General features: G+C 56.5%; 3 protein-coding genes across 3 annotated transcripts; 1 reads left to right on the forward strand and 2 right to left on the reverse strand.

Moving 5' to 3' along the window:
- Nucleotides 1-709: 709 nt before the first annotated feature.
- ZBTB48 (zinc finger and BTB domain containing 48) lies at nucleotides 710-5,023 on the reverse strand. The gene is made up of 10 exons (XM_051637095.1): nucleotides 4,562-5,023; nucleotides 4,261-4,481; nucleotides 3,579-3,690; nucleotides 3,124-3,216; nucleotides 2,701-2,787; nucleotides 2,305-2,459; nucleotides 1,614-1,750; nucleotides 1,348-1,512; nucleotides 1,137-1,225; nucleotides 710-1,059 (listed from the first exon to the last, which is right to left on the reverse strand). Exons 1-10 carry the CDS (start codon nucleotides 4,976-4,978, stop codon nucleotides 763-765), a joined length of 1,773 nt encoding a protein of 590 aa, XP_051493055.1. The 5' UTR covers nucleotides 4,979-5,023; the 3' UTR covers nucleotides 710-762.
- On the reverse strand, nucleotides 5,003-9,697 carry TAS1R1 (taste 1 receptor member 1). Its single transcript, XM_051637088.1, has 6 exons — nucleotides 9,546-9,697; nucleotides 9,162-9,468; nucleotides 8,073-8,849; nucleotides 7,477-7,689; nucleotides 6,972-7,092; nucleotides 5,003-6,018 (listed from the first exon to the last, which is right to left on the reverse strand). Exons 1-6 carry the CDS (start codon nucleotides 9,695-9,697, stop codon nucleotides 5,099-5,101), a joined length of 2,490 nt encoding a protein of 829 aa, XP_051493048.1. The 3' UTR covers nucleotides 5,003-5,098.
- A 55-nt stretch (nucleotides 9,698-9,752) lies between these two features.
- On the forward strand, nucleotides 9,753-16,077 carry NOL9 (nucleolar protein 9). The gene is made up of 12 exons (XM_051637089.1): nucleotides 9,753-9,977; nucleotides 10,065-10,287; nucleotides 10,483-10,610; nucleotides 10,794-10,932; nucleotides 11,447-11,543; nucleotides 12,286-12,383; nucleotides 13,101-13,262; nucleotides 13,455-13,743; nucleotides 14,147-14,258; nucleotides 14,435-14,612; nucleotides 15,305-15,438; nucleotides 15,746-16,077. The coding sequence occupies exons 1-12, from the start codon at nucleotides 9,786-9,788 to the stop codon at nucleotides 15,872-15,874; spliced, it is 1,881 nt and encodes a 626-aa protein (XP_051493049.1). The 5' UTR covers nucleotides 9,753-9,785; the 3' UTR covers nucleotides 15,875-16,077.
- The last annotated feature ends 1,607 nt before the right edge of the window (nucleotides 16,078-17,684 follow it).

The raw sequence follows: 17,684 nt of genomic DNA on the forward strand, positions 1-17,684 counted from the left end.
CTCTGTAGCCTTTGGGGGATGATTACCAGAGTAAGTTTTGCTGTGATGTTTCCCTTTCTAGGCCTGAGGGACTTTTGAACCAGAATCTTTCTGCCTTTTTGGTAAGTAAGAGGGAGAGAGAGAGTGGCCACGATTTCAGGACACGTGGGCGTGCCTGGAGATGTTCCCTCACCCTGGGAATACTCCAGAAACAGTTCTTAATGTCATAGCAACGCTGGATCATGGTATTTCAGACAACTGTAAATCTCCACACCTACAAACAGGAGCTTAAAGCATTGTCCAGCTCCCTGAGATAATGTTTCAGTTATCTCAATGGTGAGAAGATGCAGCTCATGCCCCATCTTGAATGTGGTAAAGAAACAGCAGAAGCTCAGCAAAACTAGAAATAAGGCAAAAATTTAGTAGAGACATTCCTTTCAGCCAGCATTTAAGGAAAGGGGTAGAGCGGCAGTCTCGGGGGATGTGAGCTTTCATCATGAGCTTTGAGCCTCTACAGCAGAACTGTGGGCACCAGGGAAGAGCACAGGTGAGTCACAGCTCACCTCACACAGTTTATTCTGACCAGCCTCACGTTTGTTTCTTTATTTGAGACCAAATCACCCAATGATGACTGACTTAGAACTTCACTTCCCTGCAACCTGGGGTAGGAGCTTTGGGGGCAGGTGGGGAAGGGGCAGATGTACAATTCAAACAAGCATGGCCGAGTGGCTCCAGCCTAATGCTTTATTGTTTTGGCAGGAATGAGGCACACAGGTGGCCCCGCTACGTTTCACAGTCTTCAGGAATTGTCGTCGTTATAATTAGTGATTGCTCAATCACATCCGCCGTAGAGAAGTTTTCGTTGGAGCAGAGTCTCCGCACGGGGATCTCCTCAGGCAGGGAGCCACGGGACAGGGACTCCATGATCACCTCTGCCGAGCCCACCTCCAGCTCCGGGGGTGGCTGCAGAGCCACCACCACGGCCTTCTCATCCTCGATGATCAGGTTCCGCAGCTTCCGCTGTCGGGGGTTGTAGTTCTCCACTCGGTCATGGATCTCCATGTGGCGCCTCAGGTGAGCCTGCAGACAGAAGAGGCTGGAGGAGAGGCCGGGGAGGGCCAGCTCCCCAGTGTGGTGTGTGCCAGGGGAGGCCTCACCTGCCGTGTGAACTTGTAGCCGCACTCAGTGCACTCAAACTTCCTGACGCCCTTGTGCCGGCGGACGTGGACACGCAGCTGCTCTACAGCTGAGGGGAGGCGGAGCCCGTTGGCGGCATTGTGCTGTGCAGGCTCACGGGGACCCTGACCCACAGCACCAGCAGGGCAGCTTCTAGGGAGCCATGCAAGAGCCTGACGCCCCAGCCGTTACCTTTGAAGGTTTTCCCGCAGATCTGGCAGAAGTGGGGCCTCCCCTCCTGGTGCCGGCTGGCGATGTGCCGCAGCAGGGGCCCCTTCTCCGTGAAGCGCTGGTCGCAGAACTCGCAGCTGAAGGGGCGCTCCCCAGTGTGGGTCCGGTTGTGCTTGTCCAGGCTCGCTGGGAGAGGGAGCTGCGGGTCAGCGGCGCTGCCCCTTGTCCCACTGCTCCCTGGAGGCCGCAGCGCTCGGAGCAGCCACCCAGCCGTGCGCCCGGGGTACCTTGTGTCCGGAAGGTCTTGCCGCAGAGGTGGCACTGGAAGGGCTTCTCGCCCGTGTGCGTGCGCAGGTGCATGTTCAGGTTGGCTTTCTGCGTGAAGGCGTGGTGGCAGAACTCGCAGACGTAGGGCCGCTCGTTCCTGTGGGCAGGAGAAGCAGCACCTTCATTGGCCTTTGCCAGCTTCAGCCCCTCAGGTTAGCTGCTGCTCCTCGCCCACAGTTCTTGTAATCAAATCCTACTTCAACCCATCTCAAGCTGAAGTATTTTGGAGGCCCACAAGTGTTATTCTGCAGCTAAGGGCTCTGGAGCTGAAGCCTCCCACCCCTCGGGCACTATAACCAGCCCAGGAAACAGAAAGCTAAGGACAAGTGTGTGAGCTGCTGCACAATGTCACTTCAAGAAATGGATTAGATGAGCTGATGCGCTTTGGTCATCATCGTGTTACTATGATGCACACTCAGCTGAAGTGCTGGCAGCTCACACTCCCTTTGGAAGTTAAAAGGTGGAATGTGGGTTGGCCCCTCACCAGATTTCTCGCACAAGTTTCAGCCCAGCACCTCCAGGAAGGGGGGTGCTTGCTGTGCCCCCCAGCCAGGTCCTCTCCCCATTACCACCCAGCTGGCCCCTCAGGGGGAGGAAGCACAGCCAGGAGAGCCACGGTGACCTAGGGGAAGAACACAGGCCACGTCCTACCTGTGCTTGGCCTTGATGTGCATCTGCAGGCCGTTGCGACTGGAGGCCCTGTGCCCACACTCCTCACAGACAAACAGCTTCTCTCCCCGGTGCTTGAAGGCCTCGTGCAGGCGCAGCTCTGTCCGAGACAGAAAGCACTTGGAGCAGGTCGAGCACTGCAAGGCCACGGGAGAGCAGGGGTTAGGCAGCCCAAGACCTGCCCCTCTGCTGCAGCTCTGGGGCAGCACCCCCAGCTACCCAACAGGATAAGGCAGCCTGACAGAGTGCAATGCTGGTCAGTATTGGGGTCTGTCAACCAAAAAACTGTTTCCAGCAGCTGACAGGACCGTGGGTGCCATTCGGGGTGCGGGATGATTCCCCCTCCAAGACTCGTGGCTGCCCATCCCCTCCCCTCACCGCATGGGGCTTGGGCGCGCCGTGGAGCTTGATCATGTGGCTCTGCAGGTCCTTCTTCTGCATGAACTGCTGGGCACAGGATGAGCACTGGAACACAGGAGAGCAGGATCAGCTTCCAGATGTGGCCCCCACAGTGATTTTGGTGTGAGGAGAAGACAGGCATTGTGCTGGCACAACGGGCAGGCAGGAACCATCCTGAGGTGGAACACTAATTGCTGGTAAGGTGCAGAAAGCACCTGGCTTTGGTGCCTCTGTTTTGGCTCAGAGATAGGGAACAGTGAGATGCCACAGCCTGGGGAAGGGAGCTGGTGTGTGTGATTGCCCTGCTGGGCAGGGCCAGGCTGGCCCAAACAGAACAGCTCATCCCCTCTGCCTCTGTGCCAGCAGCTGTCTGAAGGGATGTGGGGGGCGGGCACTGCTGACCTTGTAGGGCATCTCCCCCGTGTGTGACACCATGTGCAGCCGCAGCTCCATTCGCCTCTTGAACACCTCCTGGCAGACTGAGCACGTGAAAACCTGCAAGAGAGGGGGAAGGCATCACCTTCTGCAGAGCCAGCATCTGATGTGAGGCTGCAGCTCAGAGCGGCACTGGGACCCAGGCCCCCTGGGAGCTGGATCTTTCACAGGACAGTGTCCTTGTGTGCTTGATGAAAACAGAGAACCCGAGAGTTGTCTGGTAAATCAGAAAAAAGCTGCTGCCACCCTGGCAGCAGGCTGGGGGGGTCCTGGCTGCAGTACACATGCCACACAGGGGTGATATGGGGGTTATATTCAGCAGCTGAGTGTGATGGGGACTGGGGCTGGGAAAAGGCTCCAATTCCCTTGCTGCAACATGACACGTGCCTTCCAGAGCACCAGTGCTGGTCTCCCATACATACCTGCTCTGATCGGTTCATACAATTTCTGGCTTCATGTTCCAGGAGATTCTCTTTTCTAAAATAACATTTGCCGCATTTGGAACATTCAAATGGCTTTTCTCCCGTGTGCTTCCTAGCGGGAATGCAAGCAGAGAGCACCCAATCAGTGCAGGACACACAGCCTGGCCTGGTGAAGGTGCTGGGAAGGGAGGGAAGGACCAGGCAGCTGTTACACCCCCAACACCAGAGAGCTGGTCCCAGCAGAGAGCAGTGGAGCTGCTGGTGCCCACTGTGAGACCTTGGCTCTACAGGGCTGATTTACCCCTTGTGGATAAGCCAAGCTGGAGCTGGTGCCTCCCTGCAGGCACCTGCTTTGCTCTGGGCTGTCACCATGGCTTGTTCCCCACATCCCAGGACAATTAGCCGTTGTCTACCTGCAGCCAGGACATCCCCTAGAATTGCCCCTCATTGCCTTTTGCAGCCAGGCTGCTCCAGCCCCTGGGAGCAAAAGCCCAGGACAGCTGTTGTAGCTCATGGAAGCGTTTTGGAGGGGTATCACCCCCCCAGTTCAATGCCACCCCCCCCGGGGGCAGAGCAGACCCCCCCTTTCTGTCCCGGGGGACCCCGAGGTGCTGAGCCGGTGGGACGGGGCTGAGCCCGGCAGGGCGCGAACGCGAGAGGAAGGAGAAGTCGGAGCGTTTACCTGTTGTGCACTTTAAGGTAATATTTGCTGAGGAAGGTTTTATGACATGTGGGGCACTCGACCGGCACCGCTGTACCTTTTCTGCTCCCCGGCGTCCCGGGTGCCTTCCCCGGGGCGGGGCTCTTTTTGCTCCGCAGACCCTTTTTGTCGGGAAGGGGCTCCGCGCCGCTGTCCCCCCGCCCGCCGCCGCCCGCCGCCTCCTCCGGGCCCGGGGGGGTGGCCTGCGGGGGAACAGGCGGCCGTCACCCCCGCCGGCCAGGCCCGCCCCAAGACCCGCCCGCACCTCGTCCCCCTCACGCACCGCCGGGCCGCCGGGCTGCGGGGCGGCCGCGCTGTCCGTGTGCCCCGCGGCGGGGCGGCGGGGCCGCTGGCGGGGCCCGGCGGGGCGGAAGGCGCGGCAGAGCGCTACGGCGTCGGGCACGCCCAGCTGCTCGGCGGCGGACAGCAGGCGGGCGCGGTTGTGCGCGGTGAGCGCCAGGCGGCCGGTGTAGAAAAAGTCGAGGAGCAGCTGGAAGGTGTCGGCCAGGCCCTCGGGCAGCGCCACGGGCCCGCCGGGGCCGCGGGCGCGGAAGAAGCGGGAGCAGCTGGCCAGCACCGGCCAGTGGGCGCGGAACTCCCGCCCGCCCACGCCCAGTGTCGCGTCGCAGAACTGCCCGGCCGCGCGCTGCCGGTTCAGCTCCCGCAGGACGCGGACGCTGTGGGCCGCCGCCGCCGCCATGGCCGGGCCGCTACCGGGCCGCGCGCGCCGCCGCCATCTTGGCAGCGCGCCGGACGTGACGTCAGGGCGCGGCGACCGGGGGACAAGGCGGGCCCCGCGCCGGCCCCGCTGCCCCCGCGCTCAGGCGTCCCGGCGCCGCGTGTAGCTTTGGATCGCCGTCTGGAAGTGCTGGGGTGTGTTGTGCTGCGGCCGCAGCAGGATGACGAAGGCCTTTGGGAGGAAGTAGCCGCCCAGCAGGGCGCCGAGCTTGCAGAGGCCGCCCAGCACCCAGGCCGCCCCCTGCCCGCGCCCGCGGAAGGTGCCCTGCGTGCAGAGGACGGCGGCGGAGCAGGCGAGGTGGAGGAGCAGGCTGCAGGTGAGGCACTTGGCCTCGTTGTAGCTGGCGGGCAGGTCCTTGCCCGCGTAGCTGAGGGCGAAGCAGCAGGCGCTGAGCAGCACGGTGTGGGCGCTGGCGGCGGCCCGGCCCACCCCGCCGCACTCCAGCACCACCCGCTCGGCCGACGCGCCGTAGTCCCTGCGCGGCTCCGAGGGGCTGGCGGCCTCCAGGGCCAGGCACAGCCCCGCCTGGGCTGCCGTGCTGGCAGCGATGAAGAGCACCGGCCCCCCGCGCCGCAGCCAGGCCTCGTAGAGGGCCGGCCAGCGCGCGTTCAGCTTGAAGATGCAGATGATCTGGAAGGAGCGTGTTGCCATGCACGAGAGGAAGATGGTGAAACTGATGTTAAAGACGGGGAGCCGCAGCAGGCACGTGTGCCGGGTGGGCTCCCCGAAGTAGAAGAAGAGACTGCTACAGGCGCAGGCCAGAGAGCCCAGCATGAGGAAGCACATCTTCCCGCCTGCAGACTTGACCACTGGTGTGGAGGCATTCAGGGCAAAAAGGAGGGCCAGCCCTGCAATGAGCAGCATGAGGAGGACGGTGGGAGTCAGCAGTGCCCAGGACATGGGCTCAGACCAGGAGAGAAACTCGACGGTCCGGTTGAAGCAAGCTTCGCTCCTTGCTGGGGCCCACTCGTCTTCCCTGCAGGACTGGCAGCTGTAGAGGTCTGCAGAGGACATGAACCAAGGCAGTGACAGAGGCACCTCATGCACCACAGACCCTGGTAAGTGACCTGCTGTGGTGGAGCCCCCTACCCTCACAGCCCCCCAGCTCTCTGCAAGAGCTGCCCACTACTTGTGTCCTGCTCTAGCCCCTTGGGTGCTTCTAAGCCTTGGGGAGCAGAGAAGCTCCTTTCCCAAAAGCCTCCCCGTGTGGACTTCCCAAAAGTGTATTGCTTGGTTGAGAGGTGTAAGGCCCACAGGAGCTCACTGGGATAAGCTGAAGCTCAGGGGCACCTGGGCTGTGGGTAGGAGGGGGCTTGTGTGCCCAGCAGTAACCTGCAAAGGCTGGGACAGGTCTGCAGCAGCCTCCTTCCAGAAGCCGGAGCATGGGGCAGTAATGCTGAGTAGCTGTGTTTGGGAGCTCCCTGCTCCCACTGTTATCTGGAGCTGGTCCTTTACACCCCCCTCAGCCCAAGTGCAGGCTGAGGTTAGCAAGTCACCAGCTGCCAGCAAGGGGTTTGTTGTTGTGGCTGGTGACTCCGAGGCAGGAGATTTCCACTGCCTGTCCCAAGCAGGGGATATTTCCATAAGCCAGCTGCTGGTGACCACAGGGTGCAGAAGCCCTGAGTGCCATCTGGGGCACAAAGGCAACCACCGAGTCGAATTTCCCTCCCGGAGGATGCGGTGCAGGAAGCGGCTTTTGGGCCGGACATCCCGTGTGGGCAGGGAAGGAGCTGGGCTGTGACCTGTGGGCGGTGCCCCCCGCAAAGAGCGGGGCCTGAGCTTTGCATACCCACAGGGAAGCACCCGGGGGCTCAGACCAGCTGTGTCCGGCTCAGATCAGAGGTTTTTACTGAGCACGGGGAGGGAAGAGGCTGGGGGAATGGCGAGACAAGCCAGGAGCTGATGGGATGAGGAGGGAAGGAAGGAGAGGGAGCAGCCCCCGAGGTGTACTGACCCGATCTGTTCAGGAAGGTTCCTGCTGGACAGGCCACGCAGCTGAAGCAGCATCGGTGGCGGCTCCGCTGCAGCCGCTTCTCCCCCGGTTGACAGGCCTCGGAGCACAGCGAGGTGGGAGCCTGTTGGGAGCACAGCAGGGTCAGGCAGGCGAGCAGGGCGGGCAGCAGGACACCAGGCTGAGCATCAGGCCTGTTTGGGCAGCTTGCTGCCAGCTTCCAGCACAGAGAGGGCAGGAGCCATGAGCTCGCCGTGTTGCGGTTCTTACAGAGGTGGTTTGAAAATGAGACCTTTTAAAGCTAAAAGTAGGACTTGGGAGCCTTTTTGGTTTGTGTGTCCTGCTTGGAAGAATGAAAGGTGATAGTCAGAATGCTGATCATCCTCCCATACCACCTCTATCTGTCTCATTTTCGTTCTGCTATAGGGAAATGCCCCAGAACAGGTGGTGTTGGGGATGGAGCTGGCTTGGCAGTGAGCAATAATTGGATCTGGATGCAGAGCAGTACCTGCTGATCTTTTGTGTGCCACAGGATTTTGCTCTGGTCGATGTTCAACCTGTCTGGGTTCACGCTGAAAGTTCCTATCACATTGAAGGCCCAGCTCAGGCCACTCCAGTTCCACATGATAATGTCGTAGCCTTTCTGAATGTCCCCGTTGGCGTCAAAAGAGATGTGGCTCTTGTACAGGGTGAAATTTACTTGCTTGATTTTTTGTAGGAGCTGTAAAGCAAAAGAGTAAAAGAAGAGAGGAGACTCCTGCTGAGGAGTGCCTTGTCTCAGGAGGGAGATGTGCTACATGCCTCTGGCTCCTTCCTGCCTCCCCCCCAGAAGCTACCATGTGCCCAGCTGTGGGAAGTCCCTCTAGGTTTCTGTGAGGGGCTGGTGGCAGAGGAACGGGAGGTGATCTAGGACAGGGGTCTGGGTCTAGGTCCAGGCTGCTTTGACTGTGATAGGCATCTGAAGCCCATGAGGCTCTTCAGCTGGGACACTAGCCTTTCAGAAGGACAGAAACCCCTGGGCACATGGGGAAAATCGTTCCCTGTGAGGAAGGATGCTCCTGGATCTTCTTCTACAAGGAAGATCCTTTCTCATGTTGCTCTTACCTGCCAGGGGTAGACTGTGCCTTTGCTGCAGGCCCCCGAGGCACAGCCCAGCAGGTCATGGAGCCCGTGGGCCACAGTGTACACAGCTGAGTACACGTTGAAGGAGGCTTGAGCATCATACGTGTTGGGGACAGCAGCACGCAGGTGGCAGGAGGTGCAGCTCTGGGTGCAGTCCAGCTGGGCATCCCCTCCGGTCCCCCCACCTGCCCCCGTGCTGCCAGCACGTTCAGCTGCAGCACCTCCCTCTGCTACCTTCCACGATTCAAAGCGTTCCAGCATTGTGGGCTCTGTCTTCTCAATTGACATCCCAATCACCGAGCCAATACTCTGGATGCCAGGTACCTGCCAGATTGCTGGGGCTAACGACCAGTCTTCAGAGCCCACCCACACCATACCCGTGATGTTCTTCTGGACCACCACCTCAAAGAAAGAGCGGGCGCTTTTTCTGTTGGAGAAGACAATGGTGACATTGACCCTGATGTCCTTGAGGATTCTGACCAAGTTGTGGAGTTCTGGGCTGCTGGCGTCCTTGTTGACAGGGATGATGCCTCGGTAGGCAACACAGATGTTGCTTGTGGTCAGCAGCTTGTAGAGCGCTTCCAAGCCATCCCTGCCATAGGTGTTGTCACTGCCCAGCAGCACGACCCAGGTCCACCCAAACCTCTGCAGCAGCAGGAAGATGGCCTTCACTTGCTGCCTGTCGCTGGGAATGGTGCGCAGGAACGAGGGGTAGAACCGCTTTAGGCTCAGCATCTCTGAGGAGGCTTCGTAGCTAATCTGCAAAGGGAGCCAGGAGAAAAGGGGGTTGCATTCCCCTGGCAGCAGCACCCCGAGAGCTGATGGCACATGCAGCCCGTCTCCTAAAGAGACTTCAGTGGACCTGGAGCTGAATGCGCTGCTGTGAGAGAAACCTGAAGGACAGCAAGCCAGCCACAACTCCTGCCTGCCAGCTGCCCGTGCCGGGGAAGAGATACAGGCCAACACTGGTACCAAGGGGCTGCGCTTCCAGCTCAGCTCAGCTCCAAGCCCATCTTCCCTCAAACCATTCCTCCTTGGGATCCTTTCATCTGCTGGGAGAGCCACACTTACCTCTGGCACAAGGAAGATGCCGAGCACAGCTGCTGTGGTGAGAGCCAGCTGCGTGCTGTCAGGCCCGATGACAGCCACCACCTGGGGCTCATAGTGCTGGAAGGTGGGGAGCAGCTCGACCTCCTGCCTGCCTTTCTGGATGAGGACACGCAGCGTGGCGTGGAGGTTGGCAGGCTCCGAGCAGGTGTCGTGGATCTCATAGCCCAAGGTGATGTTGGGGAGGATGGCACTGGAGTTGTTTATCTCCTCCACGGTGAAACGCATGGCCTGGGACAGGCTGTAGCCGTGGCTCTTGAAGGTGGCAGCACTGTGCAAATGCAAAAGCAGTTTTAAGAGGAAAAATCGCATTTTGGGGGGGAAAAGCAGGCGGAAAGGGGGACTCACTCGTCGCAGCTGTCCACCAGCGGCCGGGCAGCAGCCCGCGGCGCCGGGGAGTGCATCGGGAAGAGACCGGCCAGGCGGTAATCGCCGCGGGTGGAGAAGGAGGCGGCGGCCGCGCAGAGGCAGAGCAGGGCGGGCAGCGGCGGGGCGGGCATGGCGGGGCGGGCGGGGCGGGCGGCGGCCGCGCCTCTTAACGGGGCGGGCGGGGCGGGGCGCGGGAGGCGGCGCGAGGCTGAGCCGGCCATGCCCGCGCGGCGCGGCCCGCAGCCCCGCCGGCCCCGCCGGGCCTCGACCCGTGGGGGCCGCGCCGAGGCGGCCTGGAGGGAGTTCGCCGCCTCCTTCGCCCGCGCCGGCATGGTGCCGCCGGGCGAGCCGGGGCTGGCGGCCGTGGAGGCGGCGGAGGGCGCCGCGGTCCTGCTGCTGGCTCCGCGGCAGGTGAGCAGCGACCGCTCCGCGCTCCTTCCTCCCTCCCTCCCTCCCTCCCGTGCCGTCCCCGCCGCCTCACCGCCCTCTCCCCTGCAGGCGCTGACCTTCACGGGCAAGTGCCGCCTGCGCTGCCTCTACGGCGCCGTCCGCCTGCTGGGCTTCGCCGTGGCCTCGCACCAGCCGGGGCTGCCCGTCCACTCGCCGGCCACGCACTGCGCGCTCACGCTGCAGGCGCTGCCCGCGGACCGCCCGCCCGCCGACCCGCGCCAGCTCCGCGCCGCCGCCCGCGCCGCCCTGCGCGCCTGCTGCGTCCGCCGCCGTGAGTGTCCGGCGGGGCTGCGGCGGCCGGCGGCTCCGCCATCTTGTGCGCGGTGCGGGATGGCCGCCATTTCGCGTGCGGCGCGGTGCGGGATGGCCGCCATTTTGTGTGCGGTGCGGCGGGCCGCCATTTCGCGTGCGGCGCTGCCCCCGCCTGCTGGCGCGGGCTGAGGACTCGCTCTCCCCTCCGTTGCAGAGGCGCGGGTGAAGGTGATGGCGCAGTTCTCGCCAGAGTGCGCCGTGGTGCTGCTGGAGCACCTGGACACGCCGGTGACGCGGTTCCTGCTGAGCCACCCGCCACTGGCGCGGTTCCTTGAGCCGCAGGTGAGACCCCAGGGGCATCGTGCTGCTCGCTCTGCCCCGGGAGGCAGCACGGGTGCTGCTCCTTCCCCAGGACAGGCCCTGTGCAGAGCCAGAGGCAGCTGCCCTGCTCGCTGTGCCTGTCGCCCAGCCACACAGCTACAAGGCCTGACATACACCTCTAAGCGTTTTTCCGCTCTTCCCTAGAAAAAGGAAGATCCCAACTTCACACCAGAAGATGCTGTCCTGGCATCTGTTGGCATTGTGAAGTGTAGCCCCGACCATGGGCTGCAGGTGTCGGAGAGCATGGCCCTGGCCCTGGAGGAGCTGATCCAAGCGTGCTGCGGTGAGTGGCGTGTGCTTGGGGAGGTTGGGGCTGTGGTAGCCTAAAAAAAATGAAATTCATAAGGTTTTTCAAGAGTTACAGGGTGCAGAGTGTGACAGGCGCTAATTGAGGGACATGTTTTTTTCCTGAATTGGTTTGTGCCTCTGCTGCCAGGCAGGCAGCACACTGCTGTAAAAACACTTCCAGTCTGGCATCAAAATTGATTTTGCTCTTTTGTAGCAGGTGGTAAAAACTCATCTCCTTTCTTACCCAGCAACATTCCAAATATCATAAACCACAGGAGTTCTTACGTGCTGGCTTATAGTGCCTGGGCTTGCTTCAGGAATCTTTTCCCTTGACGTTGGTCCATGCTTCTGTTTAATGGATTTTTTTTTCTCATTTGACTCAAATGCATCCTAGTCAGACCACAGAGTCTGTTGGTTTTTCTGAGTTTTTTTAAGAAGCAAATATATGTAAACAGAGCACGTGGGAATAACTGATAGCATTGGTCCATTTCACAATGTTTGTTTTCCAGCGGAAGACGAAGGTGTCCCTGTGGTGCTGGTGTGTGGCCCAAAAAACACTGGGAAATCAACATTTAACAGATACTTGATTAATCTGTTACTGAATCGGTGAGTCTTTTTTCATATTTTACAAGTACTCCATAGGATTTAGGAGAAGGAAAAAAGCTGTCTGCCATGATTCTTAGAAAAACTGCTATGACTGGAAGGTGGAGTCTTTCAAAAACAAAAGAAAAATTCAGAAAAATACGCTTTCTTGCCTTGGGTTCCTTCCAGGAAAGTTCCCTGCTGAAACATTTGTATTGAAATACTTCTAAATTGCTGTCTTGGAGTAGGTGAGCTAATTGGGCAGTGAGCAGTTAGGATTCAGTAAGGAACTGGGAATTACAGCCCTTAAAAAATGGGGTGAGTTGTAATTTCTTAGTGTCTTTGAAGATTATTGGCAGAACAAGGTGTAGAGGCTTACTCTCCTGAACACTGTATGCTTAGAGTAGAGATTATAAAGTTGATAACTTTGAAATGTGTGGTCTGAGGGTGGCCCGTTCATGTGGGAGAGGTGGCGCACTTGGTGCCACCTCCAGTTATTGTTCTAGTTACTTCCTGTAAAGCTGCTTGAGTACAGAGTTATTGTAACATATTACTGAGCTTATTACTGAGCTATAGTGGAACCTTTTATGTTCTTGCTTAATATCCTGTCAAGTGAGGGGAGGAGAGAGACAAGTGGTAGTTTGATTGTGTTGAATTTAATTTTGACAACCTGGAACAAAATTGTTTTGCTTCTCATGTGTTCCAGGTCACATCCAGTGTCTTTCTGTTTTACTGTATGCTGACACATGGGCTTCTTTCCCTGCAGCCTTCCCTCGGTTGAGTACATGGAATGTGACATAGGTCAAACGGAATTTACACCTCCTGGGTGCGTGTCTCTAAGTAACGTAACGGAGCCAATTCTCGGTACGTGTTCTGCTGCTTTCTGCAGTTGCCGGAAACCTGTTTCATTTCCAGAAGGTGTTTTCTGAGTAGAGGCTGTGCTTGAGGGGAAGTTGCCACATCTGTCAAAGGTGCAAATAGAAAATAAATCCAAGGCTGTAAAAGCTTTCACGTTAGGGGCATCTGAGCTCCATGTGAGATTCTCCCTAAGTAACGTGGAGTTACGCTCCCTGCTTGTTTGTTCTAAGAGGATGGGTGTTTGTAAGGCAATGGAACGTGTGACATGTCAGAGTGGATTTTCAGCCTTTTGGATTTGAAAGGTCTGTTTGGGAATATCTTTCCCAGTTTTTATTATCTGTAGGTAAAACTAGCTTAAGAAGTACAAAGTGGATCCACATAGGTTGGGGGCTGTTGTTCTGGGTGAAAAAAAACCAACAAACTAGAGCCAGAGACTGGTTTACTTTTTGGATATTCTAGCATAGAAGACTGTTGTCTTAAAACTCAACGAATGTGTAAGAAATGATTATAAGAAAAGACAAAAGCTCGAAGCAAAACCCCTAGCGTGGATTCTTGAAAGTGACAGAAAAGTTTCTCCATAGGTGCAGGCTGTACAAGAAGAGCTATTAGCGTGTGAAAAGGGGGCATGTGATTTCAGAAGGGACTGCATGAAGGTGCTACAGGGATGGGAGTTCCTTTTTTGACTTACTGAAGCCACTAGAGGTTTGCTGCTTGGTTTTCCAGGTCCACCCTTCACTCATCAACAAATGCCACGTAAGATGGTGTATTATGGACAGACTAGTTGTGAGCAGGACACAGAAAGATACCTTGATGTCGTGAAGTATGTGTTCAGCTCCTACAAGAAGGAAGTGCCTTTAGTCATCAACACCATGGGCTGGGTGAAAGGTAAGCAGGATAAATCTGTTCTCAGGGTGGTGCAGAAGGAAGGCAATGGTCTAGCAGTACACTACCATGCTTTTTAGAGAGTGCAGATCCAGAAGATACAGCTTACCCCCTTGCACTAATATTAGTACTCCTTAACAGTGTTCAGACCTGTTTGTGTTGTGGCAGCAATTGTGTTTTCTCTGCTCCCTAAAGGTGAGGGTTTGCTGCTTCTGATTGATATCATTCGGCTGTTGTCACCCAGTCACATTGTGCAGATGGATGTGTATGAGTGGAAAGCCATGGCCCCGCTCACCCCAGAGCACGTTCACCTCACTGCTGGCCTGTACACCAAAGGCAAACAGCAAGGCAAGCACAAGCAGATGGGTGTGGGTGGAGCAGAGAACTGGACGTCCTCTGAAGAGGAGGGAGATGCCTCAGCTCCTGAGTACAAGCTGCTGTATGTCCACCCAGAATTTCCTCGAGCAGGGGTTGCAGGTGAAGTGTAAGTAGAATGTTTGGCACTACGTGGTGGTTAACGGGCTTACCAAAAACACGTAGTCCTGAGGGTAAAGGCTCGTGCCTTGGCCTTGAGAGCTATCTTACATCAGAACTTACTAGTTTACTTACTGGGGACAAGTATGTTTGGGTGTTGCTTGTTTGGCTTTTCTGGGTAGTTTGGGAGGGTGTTGTTTGGGGGCATGTTTGTGTAGGGGTGGATTTTTAGGGTTGGGGAGGGGGTTGTGCCTCCTTACTCTCAGTGACTTGAGGGGTAGATTAGTTTTAAAAACTTGTGTGAAGCAGGGGCCAATACTGCTTGTTATACTTGGGGCTGTCTTGGGGGTATCTGGTGTGAGTTGCCGCGTCGGGCGCTGCTGCCTGTTGGTGACTTGTGGCTGTTTCTCCAGGCGAGTGCACAGTAGCATCCTGCGTGACATGTCCATCCTGGGCTACCTGGGCCAGCTGCAGTCCCCAGACATAGGGGCAGTGATTCCGCTGCACGGTCTTGTGCCCTATCAGGTAAATGAGCATCTTGTAGAGGCCTGGAGATGTTGCAGAGAGCCTGCCTCTAGTCGTGTGTCTCGGGAGCGCTCAGGTTTTGTGTACTTAGCATTATCTTATCTCTGAGCTCGAGCTAAACTGATGCTGAGCTGATGATAGAGCTGCCGCTTTTTTTCCCCCCCCCCCCCCCTCAGGTGCCTTTCAGTGCTGTAGCACTCAGGGTTATCCACACAGATGTTGCTCCTTCCAACATCATGTATGCAGTGAATGCCAGCTGGGTTGGGCTCTGCAGGATTCCCGATGAAATCAGATGCCAGACAGATGGGCCGGTCCTGCTGACACAGACACCGGTCTGTGATTGCCTCGGCTTCGGTGAGACACCCTAGGAAACCCTGAGCTGCTTTCTCACCTATTGTGTTTTGGCAGACAGGTTGCAGAGTGATGGAATTGCCAAAAAAAACCTGAACAAATGGGATGAGATGGAAAAAAAAAATACTGTTTTCTCTTATGAGCTGTGTTTTGAGGACTTTGGTTTTCATTAACTTGTGGTAGCACTTACAGAGAACGTCACTGGTGCCTTTTGTAGCTTGCTTCTCTTGTGCTTTTGTACCTTGACAGTTTGCTTGCTTTCTGGATTAACCTTCTCAAAAGCAGATTCCATGGGGCTTGTGTGAAATCCCTTCAGTTGTCTGTCAGTTTCCTTCTACAGCTTGATTAATATTACAGTTCTGATGCTGAGCTCGAGTGTCTGTAGGAATGTGCCAATAAAGGAGGATAGGTGGGTTTGGGAAGTTTGCTGTTAGTGAGGACACTGAGATACTGGAAAACCAGGATACAGCAAGGCAGGATTTTCGCAGGATTGGTGTCCGTGGTCTAGCTGATGTGGTGGTGTTAGGTCAGAGGTTGGACTTGATGGTCTCAGAGGTCTTTTACAGCCTCAGTAGTTCTGTGATTCAAGTCCTTTTCCTGGTTCTAGAAGTCATTTATTCAAAGGGCTTGGCTGCAGCCAGTTACACAGTCCAAAAATGATTGGTGGAGGTAACAGTGAACTTTGTGTTTTTCAGGAATTGTCCGAGGGGTTGAGATGGAGAAGAAGCTTTACCACATTCTGACACCAGTGCCTCCGGAGAACCTGAGACTAGTGAATTGTCTGCTCCTTGGAAATATTGCTATCCCAAACTGTGTTCTTGTGGGCCAGGTAGGAGCTGCACAGGAAGAGGGTGGAAGCTGGCTGACCTTAGGCTGTTGGCATATTTTCCATTTTCTTATTTTTGAGGCTTCTGCGTGCCTGGAGATGTCTGGGCATTAGCAGATGGTTATCTCTATAGGAAATTGTCCTTAATGCATAGAAAGAGGGAGAGGAGAGCATTCTTCTCGTGTTTCAGATACCAGAGCAGGGTTTGTTTGGTGACACTAGTCAGCTCTTGTCGTTCTGCAGAGTAAATTGCTTCCTGTTCTATTGAAGATTAAAGTTCTTAAAGTTGTTTCTGTTTTTCTCTTTTCAGCAAGGAGTTGAGGGAGAGATTCCCTATGTCACATCTGATTATAACTATAGCATCTTGGGATCTGGGAAGCTGAAAAAGAAGAAGCAATCCAAGAGAAGGCAGTACACCTTCGAGTGTGATTATGCCTAAGACTTGGGGACCTTGGACCATGGGATTTGTTTCATGTGGAGACTGGCACAGGCCAGGTGTGATCACAGAAGCCCTGGGTACAACAGCTCAGAGACTCTGGGCAGGTGTCTGGTGTACATACTAGAGCATGTCTGTTTTTGATAATGTTTTATATTTTCAGTTTGTATTTTGGTGTTTTGTAATAAATATCTATTAAAAACGTTGGTTTGGCTTGAACTTCTTCCTCAGCCTGTGCTGTCCTGGACATGGCTGATCCAAGCTGGAGATGGTTATCAGAAGTGCTCCCTGCCATGGGTTGCAGGCAGTTCCCTGTTTGAGGTCCAGCCTTTGGCCACTTCTGGGTTTTGGAGGGTGATCCATGAGTGTGTGGGCTTCCCTTCACAGCCAGCTGTAACCCAGAGCTGCTCCTGCTGTTGCTTCTCTCCCTGGCAGTGCTGCTGACCTGTGTCTGGGGTTTTCACTTGTCAAAGAGACAGGAGGAAGGAGCTTGTTAGAAAATCCTCTCTCCCCCGGTGGCCACAGGTGGAGCCGCTGGAGGCAGTCGATGCTCGCTGTGGTGACCAGCCCCTGTGGCCACATGCCTTGTTGCTGTGATTTAAATTCAAAGCCTTGAGCGTCATTGTGGAAAGAGCTCCGGTTCTAGCTCGAAGGTGTCACCCAGCTCTAAACAGATGATGGTACAGTATGAGAGCAGGGAGGACTGTGGTACCCACACTGGTGCCTGATCCCACCTAACTCGTTACTTGCTCTGTGCCCCATGGGGAAAAACTTTATTAATTGCTTTATTTATATATTCCAGCTCTCTGTTGGGGCAGCACTTTGCTCCTGAGGGAAGATGGAGTTCGTGAGAATCACACAGAGGTAAGTGAGCATCTCTGGCTGAATCCAGGATCTTTTTGGGAAAACAACTTCTGAACAGGTAATACCAAGAGATCAGGTGTTTAACAGAGCCTTGACTGCAGAAATAACCTGGCTGCAAACCAGGCTCCTGCTGATGTGCAGCTCTGCCTGTGTCCCAGAGCAGGGGGACAGTCCAGCCCTGGGATTGCAGCCCCCCGAGATGGGTGCCCAGTGAGGGCCAGGTCTCCTGCAGAGGAAGGAGAGTTGCAGTGCTCTGCTGGATCTTTTTGGCTGGTGGCTGCTGTGGGTATGAGTCAATCTGCAAAAAATGCTTTTATCTGGCTTGTGAGATAGCCTGCTGCTCCAGAAGGGTACCTGTAAATGAACAAATTAAATAGAATGACTGCTGTGGAGGGGATGGAGCTGGAGAGGAGCTGCCAGGGGCTGTGCAGCGTTGCTGCCTTTTAAAGAGTTAAAGCATTTAACTTAATCCTGTCCTAATTATCCCCATCTGGCTGGGTCTGGCAGTGCAGGAAGGACTTGGCTAGCAACCTGGCCTGAACAGTAGCTAAAATAAATACGGGGCTGTTGTACAGCTGGGGAAAATCCCGGGCGAGGCGGGGTTCAAGCCGCGGGGGAGTGGGCAGAAAAGGCACCAGGAGAGGTGAGATGGGTGAGTGGTGCGGGTGGAGCGCTCAGCGCTGAACCCCCCGGGTTGAGCATCCCCCCAGCATACACCTCACCTAGCTGAGGGTGACAGACCCCTCTCTGGCTGGGCAGGGGTCCCCCCTTGGAGTAGGGGGACAAGTGAGTGATGCCTGTGTGCTTGTGCCAAGCCTCTAGTGCCTGGTTTTGGACCTTTTGGGGTGGGGGTACCAAGCTGCTGGGGCCTGCTGGGGCCCTGGTTGCTGGCACTCAGCACAGGTCTGTCCTGAGGGAGGGGGCAGCAGCAGGGTGGCAGGGTGGCCTT

This window comes from Apus apus, chromosome 20 (assembly GCF_020740795.1).
Source record: "Apus apus isolate bApuApu2 chromosome 20, bApuApu2.pri.cur, whole genome shotgun sequence".
NCBI lineage: Eukaryota > Metazoa > Chordata > Aves > Apodiformes > Apodidae > Apus > Apus apus.